Raw genomic sequence first — 20,083 nt, forward strand, 5'->3', positions numbered from 1 at the left:
CAGATCTAAGTTAACTTTTTACAGACTGCATAATACTAATCAGTGAGAATCGGAAAACATCAACCAATATATATGCAATCAAAATTTCCAATGAATTCATTTTGTCTGTGGTTTTTGGAGATTAAGTGCAAGTTCCAATTAAAAAAATACATCATACATTTCAGCCATCTTTTACAGAACATTTAAACATAACCAAGGTTAAGCTTAAATATTAAATGCATAAGAAAACATTCCATTATGTGCAGTTATTATAACACTTCTTTTAATGGTCCAAGAAAAATTTATATAAAATTAACATATAATGATATAAGCCATAACAAAATGTTAGTTCAACTTTATTTAAGATATCAAAAAAAATATTTGTTTCATTATCTAAAGAAATTATTCAAAATATAGTTTAAATAGAGCAATTATTCAATAAATGAACATACAAATTTGAATTCTGTCACGGCCACACAATAAAAAAGATGCACACAAAAAATTTCCCAGTTGTGATCTAAGTGCTATACAATGATATTTAAAGGCACTTGTAAATTATTTTATTTCTCTAACAATTTGTATATCATTAGCACTCTGTAGAATTAAATGTTTCACTAAATGGCTGCATTAGCAAAATACATAAATTTAAGTAAACTTGGAATGAAATACAAGCAAAAGATGAATAAAATCAGTAATTATAATTATGATATGACAGAAATAAAACTGAATTAATAAAAAATGACAAGTTAAGACACAGAAAGCACTACGAGAAATAATCAAATAAAAATTGCAAAAATGCAAGTGAAATAGTCGAATAAAATACAAATGCTATTTTTCTGTCATACCATATTATTAAATACTAAATAAAACATACATATTAATTTAAACATGAACGATACATATACAGAAATAAAACTTACAAAGACAACGAAAGAAACAAAAGTTATCAATAAGAAACTCTCTACAAAAACCAGTTTATTCTAAAATATATGTCGAATCTACATATTTTAATCGATACCATAAATCTAAAATTTCAAAATCTCAGATAAATATCTTCCAACCTTTCATTTTAACTTTTTTTCTTTTTTTTTTTACTTCAGTTAACAAGCTGTCGCAAATAAAATAGTGTTGCTTATATTTATACCACTAATTCATGAAAATTTTATATTTTATGAATTAATTGCTTCATTATATCAAATATATCATAAATACTAAAAATGCTTTATTTTGTATCAACTAAACAGCTGTCAGCAAAGCCATGTTAATTTTTTTTGTAGAAAAAATTTACATCATAGAATGGTTTCAAAAAACAAAAAAATATTTAAATAATTTTACATTCACAAATACATTCTTATCATATATGCTACAAACTGTTAAAACAATACATATTTAACAATTAGAAACAACATTCCTTTTTCTTCTCTACTTCCATACTAAATACGCCAAAGCCTAAAATATGAAATAAAAAGATTAAGAATCATAAGAAAGAAATAAACAAAAATGAAACAAATGAAACTAACTTATAATAAAATATCTTTGCTGTGCCTGAAGTAAAGCCAGCAAATCCAAAATCTGTTTGCAAGTGAAAAGTTAAAAATTAATAAACATCGAAAACTTTGTAACTTACAAGACTTAAATGTATGGGGGAAAAAAAAGAGAAGAAAGAAATGGGAAAACACATTAGTTAAATAAATATCTTAAACATAACAAATAAGGATACAATAATTGCAACCAACCATTCCTACTTTCATTAGTATCCACAACTTTCTCTTTAAGAAAATTTTCCCCAATTTTAAGAAAAAGTTCTTCTGAAAAGAAATGAATCAATTAAATAATTTCAGATACAGGGACAGAGCCTTCACAGAAAATAAATATATACGGTGACTCATTTAAGTCAAATATTTCTTTTATAAATTTAATTAATTCAGTAAAAATTATAATGAAAAAAATACATATACGAAAAACAATAAAATAACATATATAAGGCACATACCAACTCCTTCGCCAGTTTTGCTAGATGTTTCAAATACCTCAGCATTCACTTCATCAGCATAATCAGTTACATTGTAGTAATCTACAGCTCTTTTCCTATTTTTATTAATTAAATCTTTCTTGGTTCCACATAAATATAAACGGCATTTCTGAAAAATGAAATATTAAGAAATAAATAACAGAAACGTTACAGAGTGAGTGAGTGTTTAATTATGAAAAAACTAGTTTTCATTATTTTGAGAAAAATATATGGTACGGTTTTTAAAAATACCAATTTAAAATCTGATATGCAAGCAAAATCGTATGGTAAGCTTCCTTTTAAATAGGATTAATAATTGTTTAATGTATAAATGGTCGGCGCCTAAAATAATGCGATATATCTTTTTCAGAATTATAATGAAATCGTCCGATTCTGCAATATCTGTATCACTGGGATGTGAATTATCTGTCAAAATGGATTCTGGCTGCGGATAAATTTACTCTTTTTCGAACATATGTGTAATTAGAAAATCAAAGATGCATATTGAAATACATAACTCGGGACTTTGCTATTAGAACAGTGGTATCCAACTAGTGACCCCACGAGAAAGTTATAAGAACATTATGTAAATGCATGATCAACTTAATGCACTCAAATGCAAGTTAACTTTTTAAGAAAACTAACTAAAAATAGCAGCTTTAACATATTTTCTACTGTACAACATGAAAAATCAAGTTAAAAAAAGACTATCCTATAAAAAGAATATGAAAAAATAATTTAAAACCTGAGAATAGGATCTGAAATAGGGTTTGAAATTTTAAATTCTTTGAATTAAAGTTTTTACTCCATATAGAATTAGTACCTAAATATATACAAGTGAAGGTTTATCGAGATCTAATGTAGTTCTGAATTGAAGGCAGAATTCAATGAAATTGGGATTTTTCATATACCAACTAGGTTTGAAGTATTGGAAAATCAACATATGAAGTTATTTCCATGTTGGGAAATGTTTATTGGTGAGAGTAATTATTTTTATTTGTGAGTGCAAATAAAAATCCTTGTTAAATTCAGAATCATTGATAATCACCTTGAATCAGCTTTGAAATTAATTACAGCAAACAAGATATCTCTCGATGTAGAAAAGATGGTACCACAAAAAAGATACCAAGTATCTAGAAGGAAATATTAACATCACTTTTATTTCAATTGTTTTTTATACAATGTTTTCGAAATAACGTGTTTCTATAAAAATTAGTGGAGTTTTCTCCTCTCATTTTTATTTGACCCGTACATACGAATTCAACAACCCTGAATTACATTGAATATAATAACCCTATTTGGGGTTTTCATTTTTAGGCAGACGCATTATGTAGCAAATTTTATCATCAGTATAAGTTGAAACAGATATTTGATGAAAAAGAGAACGAACTAGTAATAGGTGTAAACATTTCGATAAATGCTTCAGAAGATTTACTTTGTTTCATTGATGTTGTGTCTACTTGGAGTTGTTGCTGGTAGATACAATTGCATGCGTCTGCAGAGGGAATGTTTTTTATTGGATTTGTTATTGTTGGATTAATTTGTTATTATTGGATTTGTTATTTATTGTTTAATTATTGGATTTGCTTTTCTTGTTGTAACATCAGAGAATATTTTGAATTCGATTAATGAAACTGTGCATGGTTCGCACACACTTGCTATGAATGCCACTACAACGTTCAGCTGATACATATTTAGAACAAACTAAATTTTTGCGATAAGCAGCCTTCGAATGTCCGAAACTCTGATGCTTATAATACCTAATTCGATTTTTTGGAGAAAAAAAAAACTGACATGTAAAAATATCAGGCTTTAACTGCTTTTGGTATTTCACGTTTTGTTGAAAATTAAAATTATATGGATGGATGAAACTTTTTTTTACATTAATGTGGTGGGATGAATAATGCTGGAATCTGAGAAATTCTTAAAGATACCAGAGTGTGATGTACTAAATAATTCAGTTTTAAAAATGACAGAATTGGAACTTTTGCGTGGAGTAACAGGGATTGGAACATCAAGTACTGCTATTATAGTAAAAAATCATGTTGTTTGCGATGAAGACAAAATTTTGATCAGAAAATCACATAACTTTGATTCTTAACCAGTATCTTCAAACTTTGCAAGAATAATGAAAAATGAAACTGAAGATAAGTTTCTAGATTTGGCAATAAAAGACAGGATCAAAAATCTTAAACATTCACCGAGATAGTTAATATTGCATTTCTTCAATTTAAAAATCCGAAAATACACAGGGTAAGTCAAAATGAATGCCCCAATATTATAGGTGCACTATGCAAAACGTAATAAATCTATTCATTAAAAATGCGTATAAATGCAGAGGAAATATAAACAAGTTTTGAATGTACTTTTCAGAAATGTTCGATATGCGCTCCTTTTGTTACAAAGCATACATCAAAACTGAAATATAATTCTAGACAACTTTCGAGCTTTATTTATATTTCCGACTTAATGCATGTGGTATAACAAAAGGAGCGTATAACGAACATTTGTGAGAAGTACAAAAAACTTGCTTATATTACCTATGGTTGTATGCACATTTTTAATGAATACATTTATCACATTTTGTGTAGTGCACCTATGAAATTGGGGTATTCATTTTGACATACCCTGTATTAGAAGACCCTCAAGCAATGTAAAAGCAGAATATGGGCGTCGCTCATCATGGAGACCATCAAAGAAAAGTATTTGCAGGCTCTGAGTAACCCCTGCATCAATACTTATCTAAGTGCTTACAAAGGCATGTATAATCAGTCATCTTTAAATATGAAGATCAACGTTAATGCCAAACCGCAGAGATTTTAGTGTAATTGCTAATAAATACAGCAGTAAGCTAATAAAGCTGATTTATTTGGGTAAAACAGCGTAAGGGGCTGCTAAAGGATCATCATGCACGGCCAACACATAAATAGGGAATTAGCTACCCAAAAGATGCAAAAAAAAAAAAAAAAAAAAAAAGTAGTTAACAGCTTCTCAAAGAGAGACACCTAGCATGTCAGCGAAGGAGGGAAGTGAAGAAGACTTGCAAAGAGACTAGATCCCAGAGCAGCTAAGGATTGATACACCCATATTCCTTTATGAAGACACCTGAGAGTAAAATATTACAAAAAGAACAAAGTACGATTCAAAAAGCATAATATAATATAAAAGTCACTACTTTAAAAAGCATCTAAAAGTATACATTAAAATAATTTGTTTCATTTCTTGGAGGGGTGATCACTTTTTGTTTCTAATCGGAATTTAAAAATATTAAAAATCACTAATAATATAAAATTTCAACAGAATAAATTTTATACTTTTTGTAGTAATCTTACAACAGATCAACATTTACTAGTTTTCTTAACAGTCTGAAATGAAAAATTATAATTCAAACACTATCAAAATATCCATTATATTAAAGTTTTTAATTTACTACAAATCCCGAAAATTTAAAGAAATTATTGCAAAATTATCTTTACCTCTTCCGATTTAAGCAACTCAGAAACCCAAAATTTAGCTCTTTCAAAACTGATAACATCAGTTAAATCAAAGCAAACAATAGCAGCATTTGAATTTCGGTAATATATCTTGCCAATTGACTCATATCTTTCACTTCCAGCTGTATCCTAGTTCAAAAAAATTAAATAAAATATAAAATTTTAATAACGGTAATTTCATACATACCATAAGAATTTAACATTTCACTTCAAAAAAATTCTGAAGATATAAATAAGTAACAAAACTCCATTTTAATATCCCGAAAGAGCTACATTCAGGGTGGATCATATGCATATTGCTGTAGACCTGTAGAAAGTCTAATGCTCTTCAGCAAAAAAAATTAATCCCGAATTTATTTCATTTTGAACATAATGTTTAAAACACCAAAAAAAATAAATAATAATAACACTATTTTCCTTTGAAATTTCGGTTTCAAAAGTATAAACAAGGCACCTTTCTTTAGAAAAAGAGAAATCTCTTTAAAGGATTGTAATTTAGCCCAGTCGTGATTTTCTTCTGTTGCATGTGTGGAATAACAGGGCACATTTTGATCAACTGCAAGGTTTTAAAGGAATAGGCGGAGGAGCAGGGTCTAGTTGTAACAATTTTATTTTTAAATGTATTTGTGATTCCTTAACTATTACAGCTTTTAAAAAATAGCTTAATTACTTATTCATAATAAGTACCAAAAATCATTCAAGAATTCACTTGATTTTAGCCCAAGAAATATTTTTTCACAACCTGTTACAGTTTGCCGCAGACATGAAGGCAAGTTGTAATAATAAATACAAAAATATTTAAAATTTTCTCTTTACAATTATGTTATTATTTAAAGTACATACAATATTTAATAATTATTATCATTTGATGTAGTTATAATAACTAATATCAAGTGATTTACAATAAAATTATTTAATCAATCAACATTAAAGTTAGTGTGCAACCGACATGGAGTTAATGTAAACAAATGATAAGACTACTCCATATCACATATATTTTATGTCCGCATTTTGCAAATTAAGCATGAAACTCATTCTTTTTTTTTTTTATCAGAATTGCCTTAGTTTGGGGAAGGAATGCTCCTAGTTCGAAACCCGATTTTACCGAAGAACCGCCGTGTAAGAGGGCCTGGTGTACACTACATTTGTCAGGATCAAACACCCTTTTACTGGTATGGCGCAGAAGTTTCGAGAGGAGGTACCTCGTCAACTGACTGTTGTTCAAAACTACATGGTTGTCCCCAAATACCCTGAATACTGTTTCAAACCAAGTTGTTAATGCAATATACCTACTACACTATAATATGGAATATCATCATAGTTGCAATACGTTATCTCGGCAAGATAAGCAAAAACGTTCTTTTTCAGAATCTGTATGTGACATCAAAAGCCTCTCTTTTCCTTGTCTTTTCTCTTCCTTTAAACTTTTCTTTTTTTCCTCATCCTATTTTTTTTTCTTTTTACTTCCATTTTTATTAATTATGTCGTCATATTCTTTTTCCTTTACTTCCTTTTCAAGTGGGTCAATTAAGATGGGGGATTATTATTTTTTTTAAGTGAGCCTCTGTTAGGCTCTTTCCGCGAAGAATCCTTAGGGAGAGCTATGATTTTTGAGGTTGCACATTAATATTTAAAGCAGAAACTCTAACTATATGAATCAAACACAAATAAACATAAATCTTACAAATTCTATTACGTTACAATTTGCCCTGAGATCCAGACACTTTTGTTAATTTATAAAAAATATATTGTGGTTAGCAAATAATAAAGGAAAAAAAGGAAGAAGTTTTTAAAGTTTATTACACTATCAAAATAGATAAGTAGTAAAACTTATTAAAAGATTAATTAATTCATCTTAATCAAAATTTAATATATTTTTTCTATCGTCTAACTAATACGGAACTAGTGTTCATAACCTCTCACTACTTCATATTTGATGGGCACTAATTGTGCTATGTAATAGGGCCTGTCATAAAAACCATATTTAGCGAAAATTCTGATTAAAAATTCTAAAAACTACTGCATAATGTGTGTGTTACAACTTGTCCAGCTCTTCTCTACTTTTGTAGTAAAATTTTTTTCTACAGCAGTAAAATTTTATGCAAGCCAAAAAAAAAAAAAAAAAAAATGAATATAAATACAAATATGAAGGATAATTAAGAATAAAAGGATTTTAAAAAGGTATTGTAGTATACCTTTTTTCATAAAAATAAATATGGAAATAATATTTCCTCACGTTTTATTTTTTTTTAATCCACTTGATAACTTTTTTTTATTGTTAGACTGCATTTGGTACATCTTTATAAATAAGAGTAAGAATTGCAAGAATACTAAGTGAAAATTTTATTCTAAAGTTGAATTGTTAATAATCTTTTTAAAAAAAATAAGTAATTAGTCAGTTATGATTTCTTCATTCAAAATTAATTTAAAAAGTAAATTTTAATCATACATAATTACACAAAACAGAATTTCTAGATATATCACTATTACAGCACCAATGGCAATAGGCTGTCATTAATAACGTACAGATTTGTTTTAATGCTCAACATTATGTAAATAATTAACACATTTGGCCTCACATAAAAAAAAAATGGTGGTTTTTCTCACAGGTATTGAAGGCATTCGTTTTGTGCCTGGAGACATAGAAGGGGGGTAGAGGGCAGGGCTCAAAATTTATTCGACACGTACTGCAATACTAAGACATTGGCTAACTTTCTACATTGCAACATTGTTCTCATAAGACTTCCTCTCCTTACTTTTTACTTCAAGAAAGAAAGAATAAAAACAGTTAAATGAAACGTAAGGGTAAATATACGTTAACGAAAATACAGAGAAAAAATACCAGATCAATAATTAATTTCAAAAGAGCAAGCAAAAGTTAAAAGCAAGTAAAAAAAATCAGTCTATTATCTACCCAATGAAACGAATAAATGTTCAGTAGAATCATTTACATCAGTTGTCGATTTCCGGTGTTCATAGTAAGATTTTTTTTTTTTTTCGCTAGAATCAGCGTTGCTGATAATGACTGAGATTCTGCTTTTATCTATTTATTTTTAAAAAATGTCGCCGTAGTTTTAAGTTCTGGTCTAATAAGATCACATAAATTAGGAAGAATAATATCGCAATTGTAAAATACTAGCACTTTTTCAAGTATAATTAGTCAGGCTTCTATTTGTTTCTTCATTTTGTTATTGCAGTATTTATAAACGTCGTCGTCATAGAAAAAACTACAGATGTACAACCAATGTACAGATGGGATGTTACACAACCATAGGTGGCATACATTTCTACAAAGTTAATAAAATAAAAAATAATCTAAAATAAATTTTTAGAGTATGGATTAAGTTAAAATTATATTGTAAATTGTAAGCACATTGACTGCTTATTAAAAAGAATCCCAAAATATGCACTGGCTAGAGTCTAAACTGCCTAAATCTGCAATTGATTCAAAAATAATGGGGATGATTCCACAAAAAAAATTGCATTTTAATTTGCCGTTCAATATTCATTAAAGTCCCCTTAAAGGAAAAATCAAACAGCGTCTAAGCACTAAGTATGCCCAGTCCTTATTACATATTCTGAATGAATCAGTTCATGAATCACCGCGTCATTTCAAACTTCTAAGAAGCCTTGTACTGAAGATTTTTATTTTTATATATGCGAAAGAAAAGCATTTAATCGTCACCAAGAGGAGCACAAATTTTATCCTAAAGAATATGCACTTTATAAGCACCTTTTAAGGGTGGGGGGATAAACAGTTAACCTAGTTGTTTAGATTGTAGAACTATATGTTATGCTGAAATTCACTAACTTGGGCAAGAAACTATTCAAATTTATATAAATACAAACATAGAACAACAATAATTGATTATTTTTCACAAACGCTGAATCGAAGTTATTTAAAAATACTTTTGAGCAAATCTCTTATGAAACATTTTATTTATTAAAGCATTTTCATTGCACATCTAAAATAACTTTATACACTGCAATTAGCTGCATTAAGGAGAAAAAAAAATTACACCATCATTTTATTAACATATCAATCAATCAATCCCTTGACAGAAAAAAGGAAGTTAAGAGCATAGGTAAACAAATATGGGATATTAAAAATTTCAAAAGATTTTCAAATGCTATTAATTATGACAGAGTCTTCTGTTTCTTTTTGAAAATTTTCTATCTAACTTTTTCGAGTTTTCAGTTTTTCACTAACAACTTTTCTCAATACATTTGATTTTGCCAATCCAAAAAAGAATCTACCTTGTTCAGCTTTTCTCGCAAATTCCTCAGATTTAAATTCAATATAGCAATTTCCTAATTTAAGACAGATTTCTTTTGCTATAAAGATATTAAGAAATTAAGATTCTAAATTTCTTTTTTGTTATGCCATTGGCAGCAATTTCTTTTGCCTCTGTTTCTCCAAAAATAGTCGATATATTGAATGAGCTGATGTTACACATATTTTCAATTAATTAATAATATTCATTATTTTATTTTTGCAAGCAGTCAACCATTCAATTTATTCACTTTTGAAAGTCCATTGTGATTTAAATAATACTTTTTCCGTAATATAGTACTAAAAGTAATTTTTCAGCGTATACAAAAATTACTTGCGATAAAAAAAAAAATTCAAATTCACTAATCACAATGCTGATATATAATAAACAAATACTCCATAAAATAATAACCACATACAGATAAGCAACAATGAGCTGAAGTCATTTTAAAACGCTAGTCATTTCCGGATATACATACAAATACATATGTATATATGAAAAGTAAAAATTTACTTCTCTTACCTAGACAAGAGAAAGGAGGTTAAAGTCAATTTAATGAAAGGGGCACATTTTTTCCCATACTATCAGTACTTCTCTAAACTGAGGGAAATACTGATAATACGTGATAGTATTAGTCAGTGAACCTTTTACGTTGACCTTCAGACTCGCTGACGTCCTGTTAAAAATGAAAGATTAAGACACCACAACGAATAAAACATTCATAATTCAGCAAATTTAGTGAGGAGAATTTTTTTTTTTTTTTCAATCTACACAAATAAAAATAAATACCTGGATTTAAAAAATAAGTATTTTAAAGCCATTATATAAAAACCAACAAAATAAGCAGTTCTTAAATACTTTTAACGAAGTTACGCACCCTTATTAAAAATTTTTATCTCGAGATTTTCATCCGCGTTTTAGACCGCCTTATATCCAAAAAATACATATATGAATACGAGGAGGCGGAAGGTACAAAATTTGGAACATGGTTTCTCATCAAAATTGGAAAAGTTTCGAGCTAAGAAATATTTCAAATTTGCTATGCGATTTTACTACCATATTATATTTTATTAAGCGAGACTTTCACATTCCATTCAAATGTGTAATATACAACGGGGAATGTCAGATCAATATTCGCATCAGACTTTTGTAAGTTTGATGCCGAAAGAAATTATAGAGTGATGAATAGAAATATGTTTATATTTGAATTTTCGGAGCGAAAAAAATCAGATTTTAATAGAAGTTTTAAATAATTTGAAATGGTTTATGTATGATTGTTATTCAGAAGGTGAAAGAATAGTTTTAGATAAGGATTTTTCTCGAAAAAGCAGAAAAATATTTATTCGAATTCTGACATTTTTTTTTTTTTTTCGAAAAATAATGTAAATGAAATTTTTTCTAAATACTGGCTTTCCTATATTTAAGTGAAATTGCAAAAACTTACATGGATTGTTATTTAAAAATTCGAGCTGTGTGCATATGAAATACAAAGTAGGTTTAATAATATAAAGCTATTTTTACAGAAATGACAAAGTATAATGCACTTTGTTAAAAGTAAAATATGTTCTTCACACATTTGAGGAAAAATAAATATAATGCGAGGTTTTTCCAAGAAAGAAATTCCGATTACTCTTCCCATCTAACGTCATTCTGGAAGGGGTGAGCAATCGTTAATTCGGTGCAACGCACAAGCACCAGCACCAGCATTAGCAGCTTCATTCGCTTTTGTTGCTGACGATCGTCATCTTTGTTCTGGAATCTTTCAAAATACCTGCGCATATAGACAAACTTGCAAATTGTGAAGTACTAAGAGACATTATTTTTCCGCAAACACAAAATGTTCGCTTTTCAACTTTTATAGGAAAATAATGAATGACTATGGTGATAATGCAATGAACGAGACGTTAGTGAGGAAATGGTATTTAATGTTTACTCAAGGAAGAACGAGAGTGCACGATGACGATCGAGTGGAAGGCCATCCCTCGCTACGAATGAATTAAAAAGCAAAATGATGAAATTCAGGAACACCGGCATTTCCCTTTAAGCATGATCTTTACCACAAATTTCAAGACCACTCTTACATGAAAGAGTGGAACAACATTTCGGATACAAAACCAAAATGTTGCTCGGTGGGTCTAAGAATTTGATTGATGTCCATAAGACGAAACGCATAGGAGCAGCCCTTGAATTTTGATCCAATGACAGTGAAGAATTTCTCGACCGCGTTTTAACGGGAAATGAAACTTGGGTTTTCTTACAAGACTCTGGAGCACAATCGTCAGTCTATGGACTGCATCATACAAATTCACTATCAGAGAAAGAAAAAATCTCAACACCAAAAAAATAAGGGCAACAGTTTTTTTAGACGGAAAGGGTTTGATCTAAGTGCAGTCACAATAAGCGCAAAGCGACATTTCCTGGCAAAAACTCCGAGGCCTATTGAGAAACTCTCCAACGACTTAGACGCGCCATCCAAAACAAAGGATGCAGAATGTTACCGTCAGAGATGGTTTTAATTCATGATAATGCGCAGCCTCACGCATTAGCATGAACACGGCGAGAACTTGAATGTCTTAAGCAAGAAGTTTTAGGACATCCTTCTTACAGCCCCGAGTTGGCACCAAGTGATTTCCGCTCGGTTCCGAAATTAAACAAATATTTGGGTGCAAAATAGTTCATAAATGATGAAGAATCCAAACAGGAAGTGACATTTTGGTTCAAAACTTAAGTGGTAGAATAATATAGCATCAGAAATGAAAAATTGGTCTCACGTCACAATAAATGTCTAGACAGCTATGAGGATTAAATTGAAAAATTGAGTAAAGTACAGTGACTTTGTAAATAAAATTTTGGATTGATAAGTTTCCTTTTTATTTAGTTATACCAAAATGTTATTTACCTTCAGAATGACCCTGATATAAACAGATACGGTAACAAACCATACGGGAGTTGCCTTCAAATTAAATTTTTAAAAAAATAGACAAAGTTGAAAGCGAAAATAAGTAAATTCACATCTAAATAAACTGCAGTCACTTTCTAGTCATTAATAGATTTTATCTAGGAGGGACCTTAAAATAATTTAGCACATGTGGGCTCAGAATATAAAAATTTACCACTGGTCATAACATGATGGCGATAAACTGGAATTTTTTTCAAATTCCAGTCTTTCAGCAGTTTCAAAAGTTTATTAAGAGAAACAGTTACTAATAGTTAGATGGACAATTAAGAATAAAACTTTTTACTGCCTTTTAGAAAGATAAATGCTTTTTTGTAGAAAATGCATTTAAATACTAATATAAAAAAAAATCCTGTCTTCAACAAAAATATACAATATGGAAAAATGATTCCTCATTTAGGTTTCTATGACCAATTCTTTGATAATATAAACACAAACTGTAAACTCTCGACAATATGTAATGAAAAGAAGAATATGATTTCATCAGCAATATTTTTAAAAAGATGTCATAGATATTAAACATGCTTCATGCAAAAACACTAGTTCAACATAACATATTTAGGGGCCAGGATAGTGGTTAAAATTGAATAGAAATAGAATGACCAGAAAGTTATATAGGATTAAGACAGCCTCTGAAAGACGAAAAATTGATTAGGCATTTAATTAATCACTGTCATAATTTCATTATATTTTATAGCATTTGCTTATTTCTCTGGATACGTTTGAAGTCCTATTTTTGCAGTTTTTGTTTCGACTAAAATATTCATTTACTGTATTTTCTTCAACCCAATTTTCTATGGTAATATTTACCATAAAGAAAATGTTACACTGACTTGAACAGACAACTGAGAGTTCTACATCTGAACTGTGTTTTCAATTTTAAATTTATGTTCTGTTTTGGAGCAACATGAAAGCCATGGTGGGGCGATTCTTGTATTCTGAACTGTGATCAGATGATGAGAATGACATTTGAACCAGCAATTCCACATTTGTGCCACACTTGAACTGTATGGTAAATTTCTTAAAAAAATCCCATTAAAAAGTATTGAACTCCGGTTTCAGCCGATCGTTCTGTTTCAGAAGGAGCAGAGATCACACCCAACTCATTGACTCATGCATTGTTATTTGGTAGACAAAACTCTTCCCAAATCATCAAAATGTTGATAGGAATGGGTTGATTAATTTCTAAGTTTTTATAGTAAACATTTTTACCATAGCAAAGAACTTTTTAAAGATGTAATCTTGACTTCTCTGTGAGCATAGCCTCTTCCTTTAGGCTGCTCATTAATTTTTGGTGTATAATATAAGCATAAAAGATCTAATTTTTATGACCAATCACAATTCAAATTCACAAAAAGTCTCACTTATGTCATGCAATAAGTGAAATGCTATGTGATAATCAGTGCCTGAAGACTTCCAACTGAGAGTTGGGAGATATAAAAGATCCAAGAATCAAATTAAAAAGATCTCCCTATTCGTTTTGAAAGCTCCATTGCTGTCTATTCTGCATATTAAAGCATATAAGATATCTTCCTGCCAGAGGCGACGTTAGCAGAGGGGCAACTGTCCTCCCCCCGTCGACAACTGCCTGCCTCTTCCCCAACGGCAAGAGATTGAGAGTTTCGTCGGCAAAATTTTTAACCCCTTCAGAATGGTTGTGGAAAAGCTGCACATTCTCGAATATGATAATTTAAAAACAATTCTAAAGATATTATGTTGAAACATTCGAAATATCCACGTAACGGCTAAAGAGGTTTGACTATATTTGGTAAAATAATCGATAGGGTGGCAGGTCAATAAGATGTCGCATTTTGAGGACAATTTTGGATCGGCTGATTATGAACGCAATTCGATAGATGTAGATGCTAAATCCGCAGATTTTCAGGCTTTTGATTGAAATGTCGTTTATGAAGCTTCTAATCTGCAGTACTTTTAGCAATATATCCGACAAGGAGAATACGTTATCTCAATCTGCTAACAATTTCTGGGCGGCCCACTATGAACTGAATGCGATGGAAGTCCACAAATTTTCAGACATCTTATTCAAATGTCGTTCATTCGGCTAATAATTTGCATTACTTTTGACAGAATAAACCACAAAGTATCAAGTAAGTAAGACGCTTATTCTATGCCGATTTTTGCCGATTATTCTATGTCGTTCGGCTAATATGTTATCATAAGTTATGAGAAAAAATTATTTTCATCGGCTATTTCGATTATTTGCAAGTGGAATTACTAGGGAAACATGTTTTTATATTTTACATGAATAGGACGAGAGAAATGTTTTCCCTAATTCAAAATTCAATGAATAGTTCTAAAATTTATCCCCATTTTTATCATCTAATTGTTACTTCCTCGGTAATGAATTGGTACATTCATTTTATTTACTTCACTGTAAGAATTCTTTGACTAAAATCCAGTTAATGGTTAAACTAAATTTAATAAAAAAAAACACACTCTTTCTCTCGATATTCTTGTGCAATATGTATGCTAAGAAGAGTTACTTTGCTATAGCCAGATTATATGTATTCATTATAAATCACTGGAATAAGTAAATTGTTTATTTAACAGTAAAATATACGTTTTTTGCAATCTAATTTACAGGCTGCAATTATTATACTAAAGAAACATTGCCGACGGCAAATGACGACCAAAAATAAATATATATGTTATGGTAGTTTTTAGTTACACCAAAAGAGCTTATCCAAGTATGCACTAAATTTGTTAAATATATTACTACCTAAATTCTTCAGATTATGCTTTCAGTATTATAACTATACAATCGGGAAACATATATATATTTTGTTTCCAATTTTCTTTTTCATTTTTTCTTTCAATTGCTTTTTGCAGCAAAATCTATATAATTTCAGGTGCTTCTAAATTTTATTAGACTTTAGATTAAGATGTCTTGATAAAATGATGATTAAAATAGTTATTCATAGAATATTCATATATAAAACATTAATCCCTTGACATACGAATTCATTTAACTTCCTAATTAGATGGAACATCATATTAGGGAACAATTATTATTACTTTAATTCCTAAAATAATATAAAAACATTTGAGGCAATGATAAGTTATCAAGTGATTTTTGCATTTTAAATTACTTAATACTGTCACTTAAATGCAGATTAAAAATTTAGTAATTCGATACACGATTCAGACTCGTCATTGTATACGAAGGGGTTAAGAAAAACTATGCATGCAACTGAAGGGATAAGATTTTTTGGGAGGAATATTAGCTTCCAATAGCTTCGAGGGAAATATAGACTTTAAATAACTTAACCACAAGAACACGTGGCTAAAAATTAAGACAGGGGAATTTATAAACTAGATTTAATTATTTTTTAATAAAATGCATTGTATTTTTTTAAGTCTGTATATACATTGAAAAATAAATACATGGGAAATCTAATGTTTAAGTAGCCCATTTTTCACATGCAAAATTTTCATATCTTACATAAAATAGTAAATTTGCACATATATTTACAAAATATTTTTTTTAATATTCTTAAGAAACAACATCATTATATATTTTGTGCATTCAATATTGTTCGTGTCCGAACTATAGTAAATTTTTGTTGTGCACGCGCGCTTATTTACCTCGGTTTCGAAATGTATCTGAATTCCTGTTCAGTGTTGCAATTATTATAAAAATTATTTTAGGTAGGGTTTCCACACATACACAAAAAAAAAAAAAAAAAAAAAAAAAATCGATTTTTGGCGAAAACATCATTTTTATTTTTTATTTATCATGCTGAATTTCTAAAAAAATTCTTTTATAAAACGTTTTGAATATAATTTCTACTTTCACTTTACATAGCTTCCATGATGAGTATATGCATTTTTTCAATTAACATAACACATCGTTCTGACGCAATCTGTGTTTCTATCTATATATACTGCAATCTAGAATAAAATATAATTATATTTTTTCCAAAATTATATCTTAGTGCAAGTAAAATTCAAGAGTTACATAAAAAAAAATAAACTCAAATACTGACAATATTTTGATGGTCAGTAAAAAAACTGATATCATTTTTTTTACAAATACTTTTGTAAATCTTTAACAATGAAAGAAAGGATCAGCATCTGAATAAAAAAAGCGAAAAAATACTTAACTTCCTTTAATTAAATGTAAAAACTATTTATTATGAGTTAATTTGCAGCAAAATTAGAGGAATTGTGGCTGCTCTCCTGTCGGATTTGCCTCCCCCTCCCCCTTTGGCAAGCCTCTGCCTCTTGCCAATAATGCGAAGAATAAAAACATTAACTTTAATTCCTCATCATTTTGTCTAAGCATCCACATCTTTTTAAAATACCAAAACCATAATTGGAACTAACATCTAAGTCATAATTGGCTCTAATATTTCATTGTTAGCATTTGGATGTATTGAACAAATCTTTCCAGTAATCAGTATTTTCATTAAAACAAAATTCATGCAGCATGATTAGGCTGATAAGTATATTCTCTAAGATATATTTTTCAGCTAATGGAATAATATATATATATATATATATATATATATATTAATGAAAAGAATCGAGCTAAAGATTCCAACAATTCTAAAATCTGGACCTTTATGAATTTAGTTTTTGGTAAAGCTAAAATTCAGCATGATTTTTGAACCAACCTATAGTCTGTGTATTTTCTGTAGGCGGTTCAAGGTCACATTTTCTACCTCGTTATTGGTTGTCTAGTACCAGTAGCGCGGTGACCTTGAACCGCCAACAGAAAATACACAGGCTATAATATAAACTTGTATATAAACTATGACTTGTGTATAAACTTCGCATATGTGTCATATATGTCAAAATGTTAATACTTGTCAAATGAGGCTTCAAGAAAAAATTATCCAAATTAAAAATTCTGTTTTTTTTTTTTTTTTTTGGAAATGTTTACATAAAGTTAATAATAAAATTTAAAAAATGAAAAGTTTAAAATCATACCCATAAGCCTACAGTTAGAACTTGGCCATTAATTTCTATTTTCTTAGCACCAAAAGCAGCTCCTATGGTCTGATATGAAACAAGTATTTTATCAATAACAATAAATTCACTTTTATCTTATATTCAATAAAATAGAAAGTATTCAAAAGTACTTCTGATAACAGATGAGGGAGAGATTATGAGTAAAGAATAATAATGATTAAGCATAAAACTATATTTTCATAATAGGTATTAAAATATCATTAGTTGAAATATCATTAAGTTTATGGAGCTATATATAATACATTTATCAATCCTACTGATGCAGCTATGAAACACAAGGTGAGTCAAAAGTCCTTCACCAAACGCTGGTAATGAGATACGTCAATTTTTATATATAAACATATCACAAATGCCATGAACAACCAGTGGAAGAAGCATCAACATTGATTTAGTTTAATTACATTAATGCCCCACTTTGAAGCAATGAGAAGGCCATTCTTGGATAGACTTCATAATTCTGAACCATAGTTAGCTAATGAGGATATCGGAATTCTCACCTTCTCTCAAAATTTTCATACCATGGCAGTGGGTGTGCACAGAGCCTACATACATGATAAATCTTAGGAGGAATCAGATTTCAACACTTCACTCCTGAAATAAAGTCAATATCACCTCCACCCCATCCTGTTAAAATTTGGATTGGCATCATCAAAGATTTTTTTTTTTTTTTATCCATATCAGCTACCAGCCAGATCAATATGAAAAATTATTTGATCTTCCTTTAGTTAACATTTCCAGAGTTACAAAAAGAAATCTAGTCATGCTATTCAATCACCTTAACCTAGTTTTAGTATATTGGGACAGCAATTTAACATAGCTGTCTAGATCATGGGACTTATCACCCCTGCCCCCAATATATGTCCTATGAAAGATCTATGAATTAAGTTTATGAATCCTTGAGAGGATATTACCACAAAAATAATTGTGATTGGTACTTTTGAAAATATCTAATGATCCATACACAGATATTTCAAAGTCTGTATTCCTAAAGATGACACATCAAACACTACTTTAGATATATACATACTGTAAAAACTTTAATTTTTCTCTTTGCTATAGTAATATGACTTCATTATTTGCTAATGATACAACTTCATTAATTATGATTGCCAAACTGAAACCTAGGTTGTTGTGTTCTAATGAAATTGGATAACATTCTCCCCCCCAGAATATTGAATAATATTGTTGCCGTTAGTTCTTTTCAGTACTAAATTACTAGAATGACTCATCTAATGCTAGATCTTATTTTGGGAATTACCTGATTCTGTCAGGGGCGAATACAAGTGTGGGGGGCATGACCTTCCTAAGCCTTAGATAATATTCAATATTCTGGGGGGGGGGACTGCTCTAAGATTGATTGCATCTGAGAAGTTGATGGAGCTATATATAATTTTTGATTAAAAAAACCATTGACCAAAACCACAAAGGTAACAGAATAAAACAAATTGAGTTATTTGCATAATCCATCTTTATGAGGACTTCGATATCTAATTTCCTTAAAGCAGAGGAATAATTACAGTGGAACAAGCAGGGTGGACAATACTGTCAGAGTGTGCTAACTCCAAGGTTTCAATCAAACATAAAAAAGAAATAGTAAAGGGTAGCTTCTAAATACAATAATTCTGCAAAAAAAATGAGAATTAATTTTAATTATTAGGTTAAAATAATTTATCTCACTATTTCTGAAACTGGTAACTTTCTAACTGCAAAGATAAATTTTGTGCAAAGCAATATTTAAAAAATATTTTAAAGAAAAAAGTCAACAGGATAATGATAAACACTTTACTGCGATTTTTTTCCTGCTTTAAGCAATTAAAATCGCTAGGTTTTAAAGGAATATTTACTTATAGAATTATAAATAATTCTATAAGTAAATATACTAAATAATAATAGCTGTAAGAAATCGACATAAGCCAGGTGATCCATGCTCAGATAACATTCACAACATTCAGCAAATACAATAGCTGCAGAAGACAGCATGAGTCATAAAACAATGCATGCTATCATAAATGAAGAAAAAGTTCAAGGTTTGGCTGCTACACAAATATTAACCAGCAGGAGTGGTTATCCAAAATTTTCTCATACACTTTCTAATAAATGCACTGCGTATTATTAACTGCGTGTTACTGGCGAACAACAGTTGTGAAGAGACTATTTATGTACGATCTTAGGCGATTAACCGCTGGGATGAGGTTAATACACAAGCAACTGTGGACGAAATTTTTTTTTAGACCGACTGAAATCAAATTTTGAACACAGAAATACAGCTGCAGAGACAAAATTACATATTAAATTTCATATATTTAAGTCATTACGTTTTTGAGTTATCGCGTTTACATGCTTGTGAAAGTATAGACCGACAGACCATCAACCA

General features: G+C 29.6%; 1 protein-coding gene across 3 annotated transcripts in view; it reads right to left on the reverse strand.

The window, feature by feature from the left end:
• Nucleotides 1–319: 319 nt before the first annotated feature.
• The window catches only part of LOC129958579 (ras-related protein Rab-24-like), a 31,462-nt gene continuing 11,698 nt past the window's right edge, over nt 320–20,083 (reverse strand). Inside the window, exons 3-7 of one of the 3 annotated variants that reach the window (XM_056071151.1) lie at nt 17,668–17,736; nt 5,467–5,613; nt 1,973–2,120; nt 1,716–1,784; nt 320–1,428 (exon numbers count right to left, since the gene is read on the reverse strand). In XM_056071151.1, coding sequence (XP_055927126.1) covers nt 1,376–1,428; nt 1,716–1,784; nt 1,973–2,120; nt 5,467–5,613; nt 17,668–17,736 — 486 coding nt within the window. In that variant the 3' untranslated portion in view covers nt 320–1,375. Of the gene's footprint in view, nt 1,429–1,715; nt 1,788–1,972; nt 2,121–5,466; nt 5,614–17,667; nt 17,737–20,083 lie in introns of all 3 variants that reach the window. The other 2 variants (XM_056071150.1, XM_056071152.1) reach the window with 2 other exon arrangements.

The sequence above is a fragment of the Argiope bruennichi genome, chromosome X1 (assembly GCF_947563725.1).
Source record: "Argiope bruennichi chromosome X1, qqArgBrue1.1, whole genome shotgun sequence".
NCBI classification, from domain to species: domain Eukaryota; kingdom Metazoa; phylum Arthropoda; class Arachnida; order Araneae; family Araneidae; genus Argiope; species Argiope bruennichi.